The sequence below is a fragment of the Tamandua tetradactyla genome, chromosome 2 (genome assembly GCF_023851605.1).
Source record: "Tamandua tetradactyla isolate mTamTet1 chromosome 2, mTamTet1.pri, whole genome shotgun sequence".
NCBI classification, from domain to species: domain Eukaryota; kingdom Metazoa; phylum Chordata; class Mammalia; order Pilosa; family Myrmecophagidae; genus Tamandua; species Tamandua tetradactyla.
In genome coordinates, this window is record NC_135328.1 from 223,511,003 (window position 1) to 223,526,716 (window position 15,714).

The 15,714-nt window shown below is 52.0% G+C and overlaps 1 protein-coding gene and 1 pseudogene across 2 annotated transcripts; both read left to right on the top strand.

The window, feature by feature from the left end:
• The first annotated feature begins 702 nt into the window (after positions 1-702).
• Positions 703-2,554, top strand: AURKAIP1 (aurora kinase A interacting protein 1). The gene is made up of 4 exons (XM_077151604.1): positions 703-1,019; positions 1,418-1,507; positions 1,787-2,232; positions 2,336-2,554. The coding sequence occupies exons 2-4, from the start codon at positions 1,456-1,458 to the stop codon at positions 2,435-2,437; spliced, it is 600 nt and encodes a 199-aa protein (XP_077007719.1). The 5' UTR covers positions 703-1,019; positions 1,418-1,455; the 3' UTR covers positions 2,438-2,554.
• A 4,097-nt stretch (positions 2,555-6,651) lies between these two features.
• LOC143675058 (arginine--tRNA ligase, cytoplasmic pseudogene) lies at positions 6,652-14,438 on the top strand (annotated as a pseudogene). The gene is made up of 2 exons (XR_013171353.1): positions 6,652-6,738; positions 10,881-14,438. The product of XR_013171353.1 is annotated as an arginine--tRNA ligase, cytoplasmic pseudogene (transcript).
• Positions 14,439-15,714: the final 1,276 nt, after the last annotated feature.

A 15,714-nucleotide genomic window follows, 5' to 3' on the forward strand; every position in this document is an offset into this window, starting at 1 on the left:
GGGTCTGGAACAGCTTGGCCAGGTTGAGGGCTAGGGATGTGATGACCCGGCTTGGCCACTTCCCGCTCAGCCACCTGGAAAATCCTTCTGTAGAACGTTTGGGGCCTTCAGAGCACCCCCTCTCACTCTCCCACGGGACGCCCCCGCGAGTTCAGGAGTCCACCCGGCGATTCCTGTCCACCCCAGCCAAACCGAGCGAGGACAACTGGGCCGCCCCAGACGAGAGCGGTGAAGCGGGGCTTCAGGAGCCACGTCCCCTGGGGACCAGCATGGGGGGCCTGACTAAACTCAATCCTACGCGGAGGCTGCTTTTGTTTTTCGGACAGTCCTATTTGGCTGGAAAGAGGCGGCTGCCACGCCCCAGGAATGGGGCTGCGGGCGCTGCCAGCCCGAGGATGGGCACGGAACCCTGAGGCCCGCTCAGCCCTTCCTGGACGGGCGCCCGCGCTCTGTCCGCACACCCAGCGTCCGCTCTTCCAGGCTAGGCGGGCCAAGGGCGCGGCTGGGTGTCAAACAGCATGAGCGTGCAGCTGGCCGCGCCGCCACGAGCCCAGGGTCACAGTCGGCCAGGCCCTGCACACGCAGCCGCAGGTTCCGGGGTCCTCGCTTCCGGCCAGAAGCTCCAGCCACTTCCGTCGTCCCGAGACGCCACTTCCGCACGCTTCGGCGAGCGCTCGCTCCGCTACGAAACCGGCTCGCTCACTGGGCCGGACGTGCGGCGAATTCTGGACACGCAGGCGCACAAGCCCGGCCGTGGGGGATTATGGGAAATGTCGTTTTCCCCCTCCGGAAGGGATAAGGCGGAGCTGGCCCGCTGCGGCTGACCTGTGGGCGGAAGGGTGGTGCTTCTCGCCGGAAACCGTTGCTTTCTGGGCCCGGCCGGGCTTCCCGCCGAGGCGGGTTCCTTGAGCCGCCAGGGGGCGCTGGGCGTCGGAACGTCCGGCGGCCGCGCGCGGGGCTGGGGGCCTCGTTGGGGACGGACCGGAAGTGTCGCTGTGGCGCGCCACGGAATGGTCGGGGTGAGGCTCCGCGGTCCGACCTGGGGAGGGTCGGCGGGGGGCCCAAGGGCAGCGGAGGGAGCGAAAAGGTCCTGGGACCCCACCATCCGCCCCGCCGCAGTGCGCCGGGCCTGCCTCTCCGCACGCTTGAGCATCGCCGCCTCCCCGCGTTCTGGGCTGACGTTTCTCAGGGAGGGAAACTGAGGCTCAGGGGCTCGCAGTGATGTGCCCAAAGCCACGCCGCCGGGGCCTGACGCACGCGGGGCTTGAACCCGAATCTGGCCGTTGGGAGGGAGTGATGGGATGCGGGAGTCGGGGCAGGACCAGAGTCCCCAGTCCTGGCCTGCCTGGGTTTGCTCAGGGCGCTGCCCGCCGCTCCCGCCTGACCTCGCCCTCCCCCCCCGCCGCCTGTGTTCCAGCTCCCTCGGGCACCTGCGGCCGCCGCTACCCTCAGACAATGTTCCTGGCGCGCCTGGCTTCGCAGCTGGTCAGGGTTGCTCCCCGGGCAGGTAAGAGGCCCTGTGGGGGCAGGTGGGCAGGAGTCACGCTTGGGTTAGGGACTTGGGGCCCAGTGCCCTCAGTTGCTGCGCCTCCCCACAGGCAGTTTGACCTGTTCCCGCCTCATGCTTGCTGGGCTTAGGGAGTCTGAAAAGGCAGACCTCCTTGCTTCACAAAGGGGGAGTCTGGGCCACTGGACGACTGCAGTCTGTGGTGCCTCTGCTGCTCTCCAGCCCAGATAGGCCTGGTGTGAGCCCAGAGTGGGAAATCTGCTGTCTTATTTCCTGCAGGCCGCAGTCTGTCCTGGCCTGTCTCAGGGGTGCTGGGCAGCCACGCTAGCAGGTCCTGCTACAGCACACAACCAGCCGGCTCCCATGGGGCTGCCTCCTTCTCCGGCCAGCGGGCCCAGTTGGAACTTGAGGAGATGCTGGTGCCCAGGAAGATGTCCATCAGCCCCCTGGAGAGCTGGCTTACCTCCCGCTACCTCCTGCCAAAACTGGACCCTGGGACCCCAGAGACTATAGCCTCTGTCCAGCTCTATGAATGGCCACTCAGCAAAGTGGGTGAGAAGGCCGAGCGGGGACATGAGGGGGTCTGGGAGGCACCCCACCTGCAGTGCAAAAACGTTCTCAAGATCCGCCGGCGGAAGATGAACCACCACAAGTACCGCAAGCTGGTCAAGAGAACTCGGTTCCTGCGGCGGAAAGTGCGGGAAGGGCGCCTGAGACGAAAGCAGGTGAGCGCAGGGCCCTCGCCGGCTGATGTGGGACCAGGAGCTGAGAATGTCTGGCTTTACCACAAGCCAGTCAGTGACCCTCTCTCTCTCTCTCTCCTTACAGATCAAGTTTGAGAAAGACCTGAAGCGCATGTGGCGGAAGGCGGGCCTGAAGGAAGCGCCGGAGGGCTGGCAGACACCGAAGATCTACCTGCGGAGCAAATGAGTTTGGTGCTGCCCCAGCCCCCCTTCCCGCAGTTGCTGTTGGCGGTCCCTGTAATAAAGTTTGAGAGCTCAGCTAGCCTAGGCTGGGCTATCCTGCCTGGGATGGGCTAACCTGGAATCGAGGCTGCTCCAGTCTCTGGGTTCCCAAAAGCCCATGGGACCAGCGTGGCACATCAGCTGTCCCTTTGCATGGCTGGCACATTTCCTGGTGCTGGGAGCAGCTGCCCGGGCCCATCCTGAAGTGCTGGGCCTGTGGGAAGAGGAGCCTTGCCACTGGGGACACTGCCTGGGGGGGGGGCTGTGGTGAGCAGTGGGCAGCCCTGTCCTTGGGGCACTCGGGTCCCTGCTGGTGCCAACTCAGTGCTTGCTACACAGGTGCCAAAAGTGCTGAGGGGCTCCAGGGCTTCGGGAGTGCCCAGGCAGCCGTGGGGGTACAGGCAGGTTAGGTTTTATGGGGTTGAGGTTGGTAGTCAGGGAGGGTGTTGTGGGGGCACCCCTGAAGGGAGGGTAAGGGAGCAGGCAGCACCCACAGGGAGGAGCTGGCGACTGGAGGCTCCAAGGACTCACAGCTCGCGTGAGCTTCTGAGCCGCCTGCTCAGCTGGGCCTGGCCACAAATGGCCACAGGAGCTACCTGGCTGGCTGCCATTTCTGGGGCTCTGAAGAGTGTGGGGAGGGGGCTGCTTGAGGAAGGCTTATCTGTTTGGGGAGGCAGGAGAATCCCTGTCCATCAGTGTGAGCCAGAGGCTTCTAGTGACTTCTTGACCTCAGTGTAGGGGTTTCTGATCCTCCTTGGGTTGAGGAGAATTCGTTACTTCTAACAAGGGAGCACCGTGGGTACCCATATCAAGGCTCGGGGAGGCTGGGTTGTGGCCAGAGGAGAATCTGGGGCACAGTAGTGTTGACTCAGGCCCATTCCCATCCTCCCTCCAGTGGGCTGGGGAGAGCAGGGTGTGTCTTCTCTCCGGAAGCAGAGAAGAGGGGGGGCCCAGCTACTCACCCGGGCCCAACCCTGCCTGGGCTGCAGTGAGGCCTTGGGGGCTGTTTTTGTTGGTCAGAAACATGTCTGAGGCCTCATTGGGGCCTTCAGGTGAGCAGGCCTTTCCCAACACTTCTGGCCTGGAAGGGATGATGGTAGGACCAGATGGTAAGACAGGTGGCCCCCTGCCCAGTGAGGTCAGCCCATGTCCTACAGCTCAGCCCCAGCTAACCAGGAGGCGGGCCCTGAGCCGTCAGGCGCAGGAGGCTGTAGCTGGCCCCTGGCAGCCAGACCTAGAAGCAGAGCAGTCAGGGGCCACTGCCCAGCGCCTGGGGGGCCCAGTGGGGGAAGCAGCCTTCCTGGGTCCTGGCTTCCTTTGCAGAGTTGGCCAAGGCCAGGCGCCGGCAGGGGCTGGGGGCAGCCTTTCCTTCCCAAAGCGAGTCTGGGCTCTGTTCCTGCACCTCCCTGCGCGGCCCTGCTGGTGCCTGCAGCTGCAGAGCAGCTGCTCCCCATGCTCCTTCCAACCCCTGCCGTGGGAGGCTGCCCCACGGCTCACCCCACTCTCCTCCGGGTCGTGGGAGGCTAAGTTTGTGCCACTGTCTGGAGGCAGGCGGCGAGGACAGCGTGATGGATGGCCCAATCTGGCTTGGCTGAGTGCGCGGGGTGTGACTGGCCAACCTGGCCCAGCCCGGCCCAGCCCCAGGACCGGGACGCTGCGAGCACAGGCCTCTGCCCTTCCGCAGCTGCTGGGAGGCAGCCAGGGTGCAGCTGGCGGCCCCGGGAGGTGGATCCACTTGGTGGCAGCTCAGCCCTGGCACTTCTGTGGGGCGCAGGTGTCTGGGGGGGGGAAAGCCAGGGCGCTGCTAAGCACCCAGCCCCTGCCCAGGCCAGCCCCAGACCTGCGTGCCTTTGTTGGCCCCCGCCTGTGCCCACAGGCCCTGGGAGGGCTGTCCCAGGGCGGCAGCCTGCGGTTGGGCCACAAATGTGGCCTTGGGAGACAATTTGGGACTGTATTTTTATCTCTGCAGCCCTACCCAGGCCTCAGGGTGCAGCCGCTGCTGCTTCTCCTGGGCTTTTACCCAGCCCGAGCCTGCACCCTGCCCCGGACTTGGGGTGCACAGCACACCCCTCTCCCTTCCCTGGGGCTGCTGAGCTGCCTGTGCCATCCCAGCCTGGGCCCCACCCCTCACCCCAGCCTCGCCGAGCGGTGCCCAGGGCTTGGGTCCCAGCCAGGGGATCCCCAGCAAGGCCCGGTGTTGGGGGCTCATGGGCACGTGCTGGGATGCCACCTGCCGCCTCCTGCCAGGGGCCAGCCCTGTGGGGTGGGGAATGGGCTCTGGGGCAGTGGGAGGAAGGCTGGGTGGGTCTGGAGCCCACGCAAGGCGGGGTAAGGGCTGGCGCTGCCCACGGACTGGGAAGGGCCTGGGCGCCACGCTGTGCCTGGAGCAGAGCCTGGAAGTGAGCAGCCCCCCGCACTGCACCGTGCCCCCTCTCCAGGGCGGCACCCCAGCTCCAGGGCGCCTTTCTCTCTTGGTTTGGAGAGAAACTGAAAGTGACTCAGGTGCAGCTAAGAAGTGCCCCCTTTCCCCTGCAGAGCTGAGGGGCCCCGGGTGGGGTCTGACTGGAGGGTGGGGTTAGGGTGGGGGTGAGGATGAGGTTGGTGCCACGGTCCGAGTGCAGGGTGGGAGCGTGGGGGAGGGGGGAGCTGTCCTCACCCTGGGGCGGCCAGCTGGGGCCAAGCGCCCACCACCTCTTAGGACCCCCACAGATGGGGGGGCCACAGAAGGGTCCTGAGGCTGAGTCCAGCAGGAAGCTGGCGCCGCCACCCTCGGGGCACTCGGGGGCTGGCCCGGGGCCTGCTGCCTGCCATGGCCACCCCTCGCCTGCCTGAGCCTCCCAGTGCTGCAGAGCTGCGCTTGGCGCCAGGGCTGGTTTCCCGTGGGGGCACACGCGGCCGAGGTGATGCCACGAGGCTCGCTGGCACTACAGCTCCAAGGCAGAACGTTCCAGAACTGCTCTGGTGACTTGCTGGTGCCAGAACCTCTGACGGCGATTTCCACAAATGGAGCCTCCATGTGACGAATTCCACGGCTGGCGAAAGGTGGACGCTTTCCTATGTAAGAGCTGCAAATCTGGTCACCAGCGGTAGGTTTATCCTGACCTCTCCAGGGAGACCCTGGGGCTGGGCCGGGCCGTCTCTAGGCCCCTGACGTGCCAACCCCGCGTCTTATTCGTATGTCATCCAGCCACATCCTTCGTGGGTGTCTCCGGAGAAAGGATCCCTTTGGGTGCCACGAGGATGAGAAAGTAGCGCTGGCATTGGTTCTGCACACCGAAGAGTGGACACGTGTCTTCGTTCCAGCAGCTCGTGGGCTGGCGTGAAGGCCTTAGGTGTGTTCGTGGAGGGACTTCGGATGGTCCTGTGGCTCAGCGCTGAAAACTTCCTCCTCCCTGAGGGACAGGACCCTCGCCACGGCGACTGACGGCTCCTGCGCTCCAGACCACCTGTTAGAGCACGTGGGCTGAATAACAGTGTGAACGCCCCAGGCCGCTGCGTGGGATGAAGACTGGGATGAGGAAGTGCCGGGGCCGCCCGGAGAGGAGGACAGCTCTGTCACAGGCGTGGCACAGCCACCAGCCCCAGACCCGCATGCGGCGGCCAGCACCAGGCCGGGACACGGACTCCGCCTCCACCTTCCCACGCTGGCACATGGCGGCTGCTGCCACCGTGGCTGCAGAGCTCCGTCCTGTGCCCCCGGTGCCGCCACCTCTCTTCCGACACGTGAGGAGGTCGAGACAGCTAGAGCCGCAGCAGGACAGGTCACGGAAGCATGGCCACCAGGAGACGGCCTTCGTGGGCCAGATCGGCTCAGAGTGGGCAGCGGTAGCGTTTTCATGCCAGCATTTTCCACGGTATTTATTCTCTACTGGCTGAGGCTTTGTCCGTCCCTCTGCACAGGCAGTGCCGTGGCTGGAAGGCGTGCTGCTGTCTGGGGCTCTCGCATGGATCCTTGTTGCCAGGTTTCTGATCGCTTTACTGGGTATTTCAATGGACAGTATTGGCTTTGGTGGATGTTTTTTGTATTTGGTCTCCTTTTCTTCAGAGAATTTGTTAATTATCTGAAAGTCAGAAATATGTCTGAAAGTGTGGCAGCTGCCCAGAGAACAAGACATTTCTTCTTAGAGACAGCATCGGCCAAGCACTCCTTTCCTACAGCAGTGTGAAGCTTCCAGAAGATCTGCCAGCCTACAAGGCAATGGACGACAGCTAAGGATGGAGGACAGATTGGTGAAGACGGGAGATGGCTTCATGATGGAGCAGCAGGTAGTTCATTCTTAAAAGCCATTTTAGTCTCTTAAATAGTTCTATTTCATTTGTTTTATACATTTGTATATGTGCCCATTTAAAAGATTTGCATATACTTGGAAGAAACTATAACGTTGGTTGCAGCAATGGCCAGTCACATTTGGCTTATTTCTCAATATAATTGAGAAATTTGAGTGATAACTGTCTCCCCGCATGTGGATGCCACTCACCTTTGACCTGACACTTAGTATAATAAAAGTGAAATTATTACCATGTCAAGTGCTTTATGTTTGGCTGTTAGATTCATCTAGTTACTGCACATGAAACATCTTTTGTTCTATATAAAGTGTACTGAAAATGCGGATTATTAGAAAGGTTTTGTCACATTTTTGACCATGTTATTTACATTGTTCCATAAAACTCTTTCTATAAATAACCATGCCTAAATTACTTTCTGGATTATTTTCTTATAAATTGGGTATTGATATCTGTTCTAATTTGCTAGCTGCCGGAATGCAATATACCAGAAACGGAATGGCTTTTAACAAGGGGAATTTAATGAGTTGCTAGTTTACAGTTCTAAGGCCAAGAAAATGTCCCAGTTAGAACAAGTCTATAGAAATGTCCAATTTAAGGCATCCAGGGAAAGATACCTTGGTTCAAGAAGGCCAACAACATTCAAAGTTTCTCTCTTAGCTGGAAGGGCACATGGCGAACATGGCGGCGTCTGCTGGCTTTCTCGTGGCTCTACCAAAAGGGACCTTCTCTGAAATGTTTCCTCCTTTAAAGGATTCCAGTAAACAACTCCACCTTCAGTGGGTGGAGACACACCTCCATGGAAATCATCTAATCAAAAGTTACCACCCACAATTGGGTGGGTCACATCTTCATGGAAACAATCAAAATGCTCTCACCCAGCAATATTGAATGAGGATCAAAGGGCATGGCTTTTCTGGGGTCCACCACAGATTCAGACCGGGACAATATCTTTTCATTAATTTTAAATTAAGTGAACCTAATTATATATATGAAACATTTGGGTGTTAAAGATAATACACTCCGTGGTGAGTGCTCCGTGGTGGAGCTCCGTGGTGAGTGGTCCGTGGTGAGTACTCTGTGGAGAGTGCAAATTTTAAGAAAATATGGGTGGACTAAATATCCTTTATAAGAAAATCTTTTTTTTTTTAAGGGTTTTACCAGTTCTAGGAGTTCCCAAGCGAGGAACATGGTTTTTAGCATTGTCCACCTCATAAGTCCTTTTAGAAAGAGATTGTATTAGGTATATTTATTTCATTTAAGACAGTTCTGAAAATTAATTTTCTGAATAAGGTATTCTCATTTGCATTTGTCTTTAACAGAACCAATGAAAGTATCTTTCATTGTTGAAAAAAAAAAAAAGTGAGGGCAGGCCATGGTGGCTCAGCAGGTAAGAATGCTTGCCTGCCAAGCCCGAGGACCCGGGTTCAATTCCCGGTGCCTGCCCATGTTAAAAAAAAAAAAAAGTGCCTTTTGGGAGTGTGAACTGGCACAGCTGCCTTGGAGAACTGAGAAGGACGTATCCCCTAGAGCTGGGGGCAGTGGCCAGGGCGACCCAGAGCGCAAGTCAGAGAAAGGCCCAGATGTGTGCAGTGGGACCTCTTGCCAAGACCCCACACAGCAGAATGGGCAGTAAACGAGCTCTCACCACGGAGCACTCTCCATGGAGCACTCACCCCAGAGCACTCACCATGGAGCTCCACCCTGGAGCATTCACCATGGAGCACTCACCACAAAGCATTCATGCCTGGAGCAGTGAGAACAATTTGGGCCTCCTCCCTCACCCGGACAAGGCAGGTCCCATCACTGCTGGTGGGTCTTGTGGGGCTTTGATGCTCATGTGCGTCCATTGCTCCTGTCTCATGGAACCCAGGGCTTCGGGTGTGCCTCGTCCTTTCTGCCCCCTGCCAGTCCCAGTGACCCTGGAACCTGGAGTGGAGTGGACACTCATGAGGAACGTGGGGCTGGTGGACTCACAGGCAGCAGCAGGCTGGGGTTCTGGGGCTCACCAGCCCAGCCGGGGTCCTGGAGGTGGGGGGGCAGGTGCAGAGGCACTGCTGGGTGGGGCTCTGCCTCTCCCCTCCTCCAAGAGGAGCACTCACCTGTGTTGATTTTGATGTTTTATGACTTTGTATTTGTGGTAGTTAGATTCAGGGGTCAACTTGGTCAGGTGAAGGCACCTAGTTCTGTTGCTGTGGACATGAGCCAATGGCGGGTGAAGCTCATCTGTTGCTCATTACATCTGCAGTCAGCTAGGAGGCATGCCTGCTGCAAGGAATGATGTCGGATTTAATTGGCTGGCACTTAAATGAGAGACTTAACACAGCAGAGCCTAAGCAGCTCAGCATACTTCATCTCAGCACTCGCAGCTCAGCCCAGGCCTTTGGCGATGCAGAAGGAAGTCACCCCGGGGAAAGTTGTTGGAACCCAGCAGCCTGGAGAGAAGACCAGCAGAGTTCACCCTGAGCCTTCCCATGTAAGAAAGAACCTCGGTTGAAAGTTAGCTACCTTTCCTCTGAAGAACTATACGTCAACTAAATAAATCCCCTTTTATTGAAAGCCAATCCATCTCTGGTGTGTTATGTTCTGGCAGCTAGCAAACTAGAACAGTATTTGTCATTCAAATTTTTATTTTTAGTTTTTTGGCTAAGGTCATGTATAAAGTAAATTTGTTCTATAAGACTGACAACAAAACAGCTGTCCCTGCCTCACTCCTTACCGCCACTGAGTTCTCCCCTCACCTTCACGGAGTCTTCCTGCATTTGTTGTTGTGGTGCTTCTAAATTACACTGTTCTGGTTTCCTAGCTGCCAGGATGCAGCACACCAGAGACGGATTGGCTTTCAATAAAAGGGGATTTATTTCGTTAGTTCTTCACAGGAAAGGCAGCTAACTTTCAACCGAGGTTCTTTCTTACATGGGAAGGCTCAGGGTGATCTCTGCTGGCCTTCTCTCCAGGCCCCTGGGTTCCCACAACTTTCCCCGAGGTGATTCCTTCCTGCATCTCAAAAGCCTGGGCTGAGCTGCGAGTGCTGAGATGAGGAATCCCGAGCTGCTTGGGCTGTGCTACATTGAGCTCTCTCATTTAAGCACCAGCCAATTAAGTCAAATGTTATTCACTGCAGCAGGCACGCCTCCTAGCTGACTGCAGATGTAATCAGCAACAGATGAGGTTCACGTACCATTGGCTCATGTCCACAGCAACAGAACTAGGCACCTTCACCTGGCCAAGTTGACAACTGAACCTGACTACCACACATACACTTCTCTATTTCTTGATTTCTCAATTTTAAACGTGAGGTGCTGATTTCCCGTTCTGGGAGGACTCCACTCTGCTTTACCTCTTGCCCCCATTTGCCCACCCCCCAACCCCTGGTGCAGCCCCCAGTGGGTGGCACTGAGTTTGCACCTCTAGCGCTGTGCACACTTGGCCTTACGGCTCATCAAGATCCCATCTTCTTTCATGTAGAACTATTTGTTTTCCTGCTGTGTTTTTTTCTTTTGCATTGAAAAAAAATATGTATCTATTACTAACTCATTCCCAGATTTGCTGACAGAATAAAGGAACTCTTAGTTTGGTCTAATTCCTCAGGTAATTTTGTTCCTGTGGACTCGTCTTCCTGGCACTACTGTCCTGCTGCCTCCGGTCTGGGCTGCCTGCAGTGGGTTCTTCTCCCAACAGCCGGCCAGGTTTTCCCAACAGCCAGCCAGGTTTTCCTGGGGAGTCCTTTGTTCATTAGCTGGGTCTCCAGCTTCTGCAATCTATGTTCCTGTGTATGTTTTTTCTCTTTCTTGGTTTACTCCCTTCTTTTCATGGAGTAGATCCTTTAGTAGCTTTCTGAGAAAGGGTTGTGGGGGATAGATCTAAATGCTAGAACTATGTCTTGAAAGGATCATCATAACAATTTAGTGGATTGGAGGGCAGCCCCCACCAGGGAGTTCATTACATGATTATTTCACCACAAGCTTATGGCAGGTACCCTAAGTTAGCCCTGCTTTACAGATGTGGACTCTCAAGCAGAGAGAGTAACTTGCCCATAGTCACATCCCTGAGAAGTTATGGTGCAGCCCTAGGGCTGGCTCTCCAACTTAACAGTTAACAAACAGGGTGCACTTTTTTTGTAGAGCCACGAGAAAGCCAGCAGATGCCACCATGTTTGCCATGTGCCCTTCCAGCTGAGAGAGAAACGTTGAACATCATCGGCCTTCTTGAACCAAGGAAAAAAGAAATTAAGTTTCTGACTGCTGAGATCAATCGGTTGAAAAACTGTGGCTGTTTAGAAGGTTCTCCAAATTTGGAGCAATTGTGAGAAGAGAATTTAAAATTAAAGTATCGATTGAATATTCTTCGAAAGAGTCTTCAAGTAGAAAGGAATAAACCAACCCAAAATATGATTAACATCAATGGCCGCCTACAAGAGGTCTTTGGTTGTGCCATTAAGACTGCATATCCAGATTTGGAAAATCGTCCTCTGATAGTCACACCAAGTCAACAGCCCAAGTTGGGAGACTATCAGTGTAACAGTGCCACAGGTATTTCTCAGATGCTCAAAACCAAGGAACAGAAAGTTAATCCAAGAGAAATTGCTGAAGACATTACCAAACACCTTCCAGACAATGAATATATTGGAAAAGTTGAAATTGCTGGTCCTGGTTTTATTAATGTCCACTTAAGACAGGATTTTGTATCAGGACAACTGACCAATCTCCTGGTCAATGGAGTTCAACTGCCTACTCTTGGAGAGAATAAAAAGGTTGTAGTTGACTTTTTAGCTACATTGGGAGAGGAAGAGATGCCTGTAGGACACTTTAGGCCAGCCATCCTAGGGGAGAGCATGTGCCACCTCTGAATTTGCAGGGTATGGTGGGCTAAGGTTAAATCACGTAGGAGACTGGGGACTCAATTTGGTATGCTCATTGCTCACCTGCAAGATAAACTTCCAGATTATCTAACTTTTCACCTCCTATTGGGGATCTTCAGGCCTTTTATAAGGAATCCAAAAAGAGATTTGATACTGAGGAGGATTTTAAGAGGCGAGCATATCAGTGTGTAGTTCTGCTCCAGAGCAAAATCCAGACATCATAAGAGCTTGGAAGCTCATCTGGGATGCTTCCCGCCCAGAGTTCAATCAAATCCATGCTGCATTGTGCATCTCGTTAACAGAAAGGGGACAGTCCTTCTATCAAGAGGGTGAATGATGTTGTGAAGAAATTTGAAGCTCAAGGTTTTGTGCAAGTTGATGATGGCAGAAAAATTGTGTTGTACCAGGGTATTCTGTACCATTAACCATAGTAAAATTGGATGGAGGTTACACCTATGATGCATCTGACCTGGCTGCTCTTAAACAGACTATTTGAGAAAAAAGCAAACATGGTTATCTATGTAGTGGACAGTGGACAGTCTCTGCATTTCCAGACAGTGTTTGCCGCTGCTCAAATGACTGGTTCGTATGACCCTAAAGTAACTCAAGTGTCACATGCTGGATTTGTTGTTGTGCCGGGGGAGGACAAGAAAAAGTTTAAAATACATCCAGGTGAGATGTTGCGCCTCATAGACCTTCTAGAAGAAGGACTAAAACGATCCATTGACAAACTGAAGGAAAAAGAAAGAGACAAGGTCTTAACTCCAGAAGAATTGAAAGCTGCTCAGACATCTGTTGCTTACGGCTGTATCAAATGTGCTGATCTTTCCCATACCGGGTTGCATGACTACATCTTTTCCTTTGACAAAATGCTAGATGACAGAGGAAACACAGCTGCTTACTTGTTGAATGCTTTTACTAGAATCAGATCTATTACATGACTGGCCAATAGTGATGAAGAGATGCTCCAGAAAGCTGCTAGGGAGACTAAGATCATTTTGGACCATGGAGGATGGTGCTGGTCTCACAAATTTATTTCTCACTGTTCTGGTGAAAGGTGCATCCTCTGGACATTCCTGGGGTGTAAGAGCAGGCTTTGCATGATAAATCCACTCTGACACTCCAATCTCTCAAATCCTCTGGATCCCCTCATCTACATTATACCAGGGCAGTTCTGGCATTTCATCCTCAGGTAATGTCGGCCACCTTTTGATGCTTGTTTGAATCAACCATCCAATCAAACTGCTAATGCCTCTTCTAACCCTTTGAGCTATAACATTCAATGCAGAATCTCTGCTTAGTGGGCCCATATCAATAAATTCAGACTGATCCAGCCTTATATTCCTCCACCATTATCCCACACCCTTAAAACCCATTGCCACACAGTCCCCTGATTTCTCTCTATATAAATTGGAAAACTCTCACAGTTCTTTTGGAGTATAACGTGCCTCCTCATGTGTGATACTTTGCACCTCACCTTTAGGGGCCTGTTGGGACTTTAGTCTAGTTATGGGTCTGGAAGAAATAAGGGGTGGTGGGGGTGGGTCACGAAAAGAATCAGAAGTGTCTTTTAAGCCAGTTATCTCAGGGCATTCTGTTGCAGTTTCATTTGGTAAAAGAGGATTAGTTGTTCCAGACAGAGGAACAACAGGAAACAGTGAGAGCTGTTACCCCAGGGAGGTGGTCACAGGGTTGGCAGGTACTGAAGGGTTCATCTTGTCAGGTGGCGATCAGATGGCAGATTTCTCTGGGAAGACTGAAGGTTGGGAAGCTGTTTGCTCAGGGCAGTCCATCGCAGGTCTATCTAACAAAGGCTCAGCAGGTTCCGGGGATCCCATCTCCCCATCACCATCATTATCAAGCCATATATCATCATCTCACATTTCAGGATTTTAACAGAAGACACCCTGCAAGGTTGAGATTTTAGTTTATGTTATAAATCTGCTACTCGCACAGTGAGGCTCTGTGTCTGGTTTTCAGAGATCTCAAGTCTGCCACCACAGGAAATAAGGTTTTCTTTTAGCTCACACCAGGAATCTTTGACATCGTTCATATGGTACTGAAGTTTCAAATTTGAAGCCTTCAGCTCATCCCTTTCCCTCATCACTGTATCCAGCATATCTAACAACAATCAGCCAACACCATTATACCACTTAACTCCATAAAACTCTGTAAAGGTGTCAAAACACACAGAGCCTTGCCTCACATAAGCATATAATTAGCAGAATCTAAGGGTGATATTTTGTGAATTTCTTTTTCTTTTTTCTTTTTTTACACTTTAGTAAGATTTTAATGATATTGGCAAGGAGCCAAATTACAAAATGTCCTAGAATATGGAGTACGAAAACCTCAGAGACAAAATAAACACTCATGCAAATATAAGAACCCTTTAAAAAGATAATAATCTTTAGGATAAAGAAACCATTTTCTCGACAAAAGTATGGAGCATGTTTAATAAAAATTAAGTGAGATTAAAGACAAGGTGCCCGGCAGCACCGTCACCAACTCCTGCTGATTAGGAGGGTGAGATTTGTGCAGACCTAGGCATCGTGCCAGGAGCACAAGTGAACTCCAATCACCAATACATCTGCAATAAACTGCCTCCAGGTGGGTTGAATTCCTCATATTTCACTTATTTTTCCAATTTGAATGCCTTTTATTTATTTTTCCTGACTGATTGCTCTAGCTAGAACTTCCAGCACAATGTTCAATGTTTAATAATAGCGGTGACAGAGGGCATCCTTGTCTCATTCCTGATCTTAGGGGGAAAGCTTTCAGTCTCTCTCCATTGAGTATGATGCTGGCTATTGGTTTTTCATATATTCCCTTTATCATATTGGTTTTTCATATATTCCCTTTATCATATCAAATAAAGGTTACCTTTTATTTTTTATCCTTTGAAGTGTTCTTATCAGAAAAGAACGTCTAATTTTGTCAAATGCTTTAAGCATCAATTGAGTTGATCATGCAATTTTTCCCCTTTGATTTGTTAATGTATTACATTAATTGATTTTCTTGCATTGAACCATCCTTGCATTCTTGGTATAAACCCCCCTTGGTCACAGTGTATAATTCTTTTATTGTGTTGTTGGATTCAAGTTGCTAGTATTTTGTTGAGAATTTTTGCATCTATGTTCATTAGAGAGATTGGCCAACAGGTTTCCTTTCTTATAGCATCCACACAAACTATTACCTGGTTTTTGGTATTAAAATGATACTAGCTTCATAAAATTAGTTAGGTAGTGCTCCTTTTTTCCTCAAATTTTTTGGAAAAGTTTGAGCAGGACTGGTGTTAGTTCTTTTTGGAATGTTTGATAAAATTCCCCAGTGAAGCCATCTGGCCCTGGGCTTTTCTTTGTAGGAAGATTTTTGATGACCGATGAATCTTTTACCTGTGATTGGTTTGTTGAGATCTTCTATTTCTTCCTGAGTCAATGTAGCTTATTTGTGTGTTTCCAAGAATTTTTCCATTTTATCTAGGTTTTCTAATTTGTTGGCATATAGTTGTTCATAGACTTTTTTTTAAAAAAAAGCTATCATAGTCTTTTTTATATATATAAAGAAAGGTATTGTGGTAACATGCATAAAATGTAACATTTCCCAAGGTAGTGATTTTTGAGTATACAGCTCACTGGTTTTAGATTTCCAGGCTGTTCCACCATCACCAGCATCCATCACCTAACCTTTTCCATCAGCCTCACACAAACTCTGAACCCCTTAGGTGTTAACTCCCCATTCCCTTCCCCATCCCTGCCTCTGCTACCCTCCAATCTGCTTTCTATCTCTATGGATTTGCATATTCAATTATTTCATATAAATGAGATCACACAATATCTGTCCTTTTGCATCTGGCTGATTTCACGCAACAAGAGCTCCTCACGGTTCATCCAGGTGCTGCGTCAGAGCTTCACTTATTTTCTTTTTCAAAAATTTTTCAGATTTTATTGAGATATAATTACAAACTATTAATCCATCCAAAGTATACAACCAGTGTCTAGAACATCATCACTTAGTTGTGCAATCATCATCACACTCAATTTTAGGTCCTTTTCATTGCTCCAAAGAAAAAAAAATAAGACACACAAAAAGAAAACCCT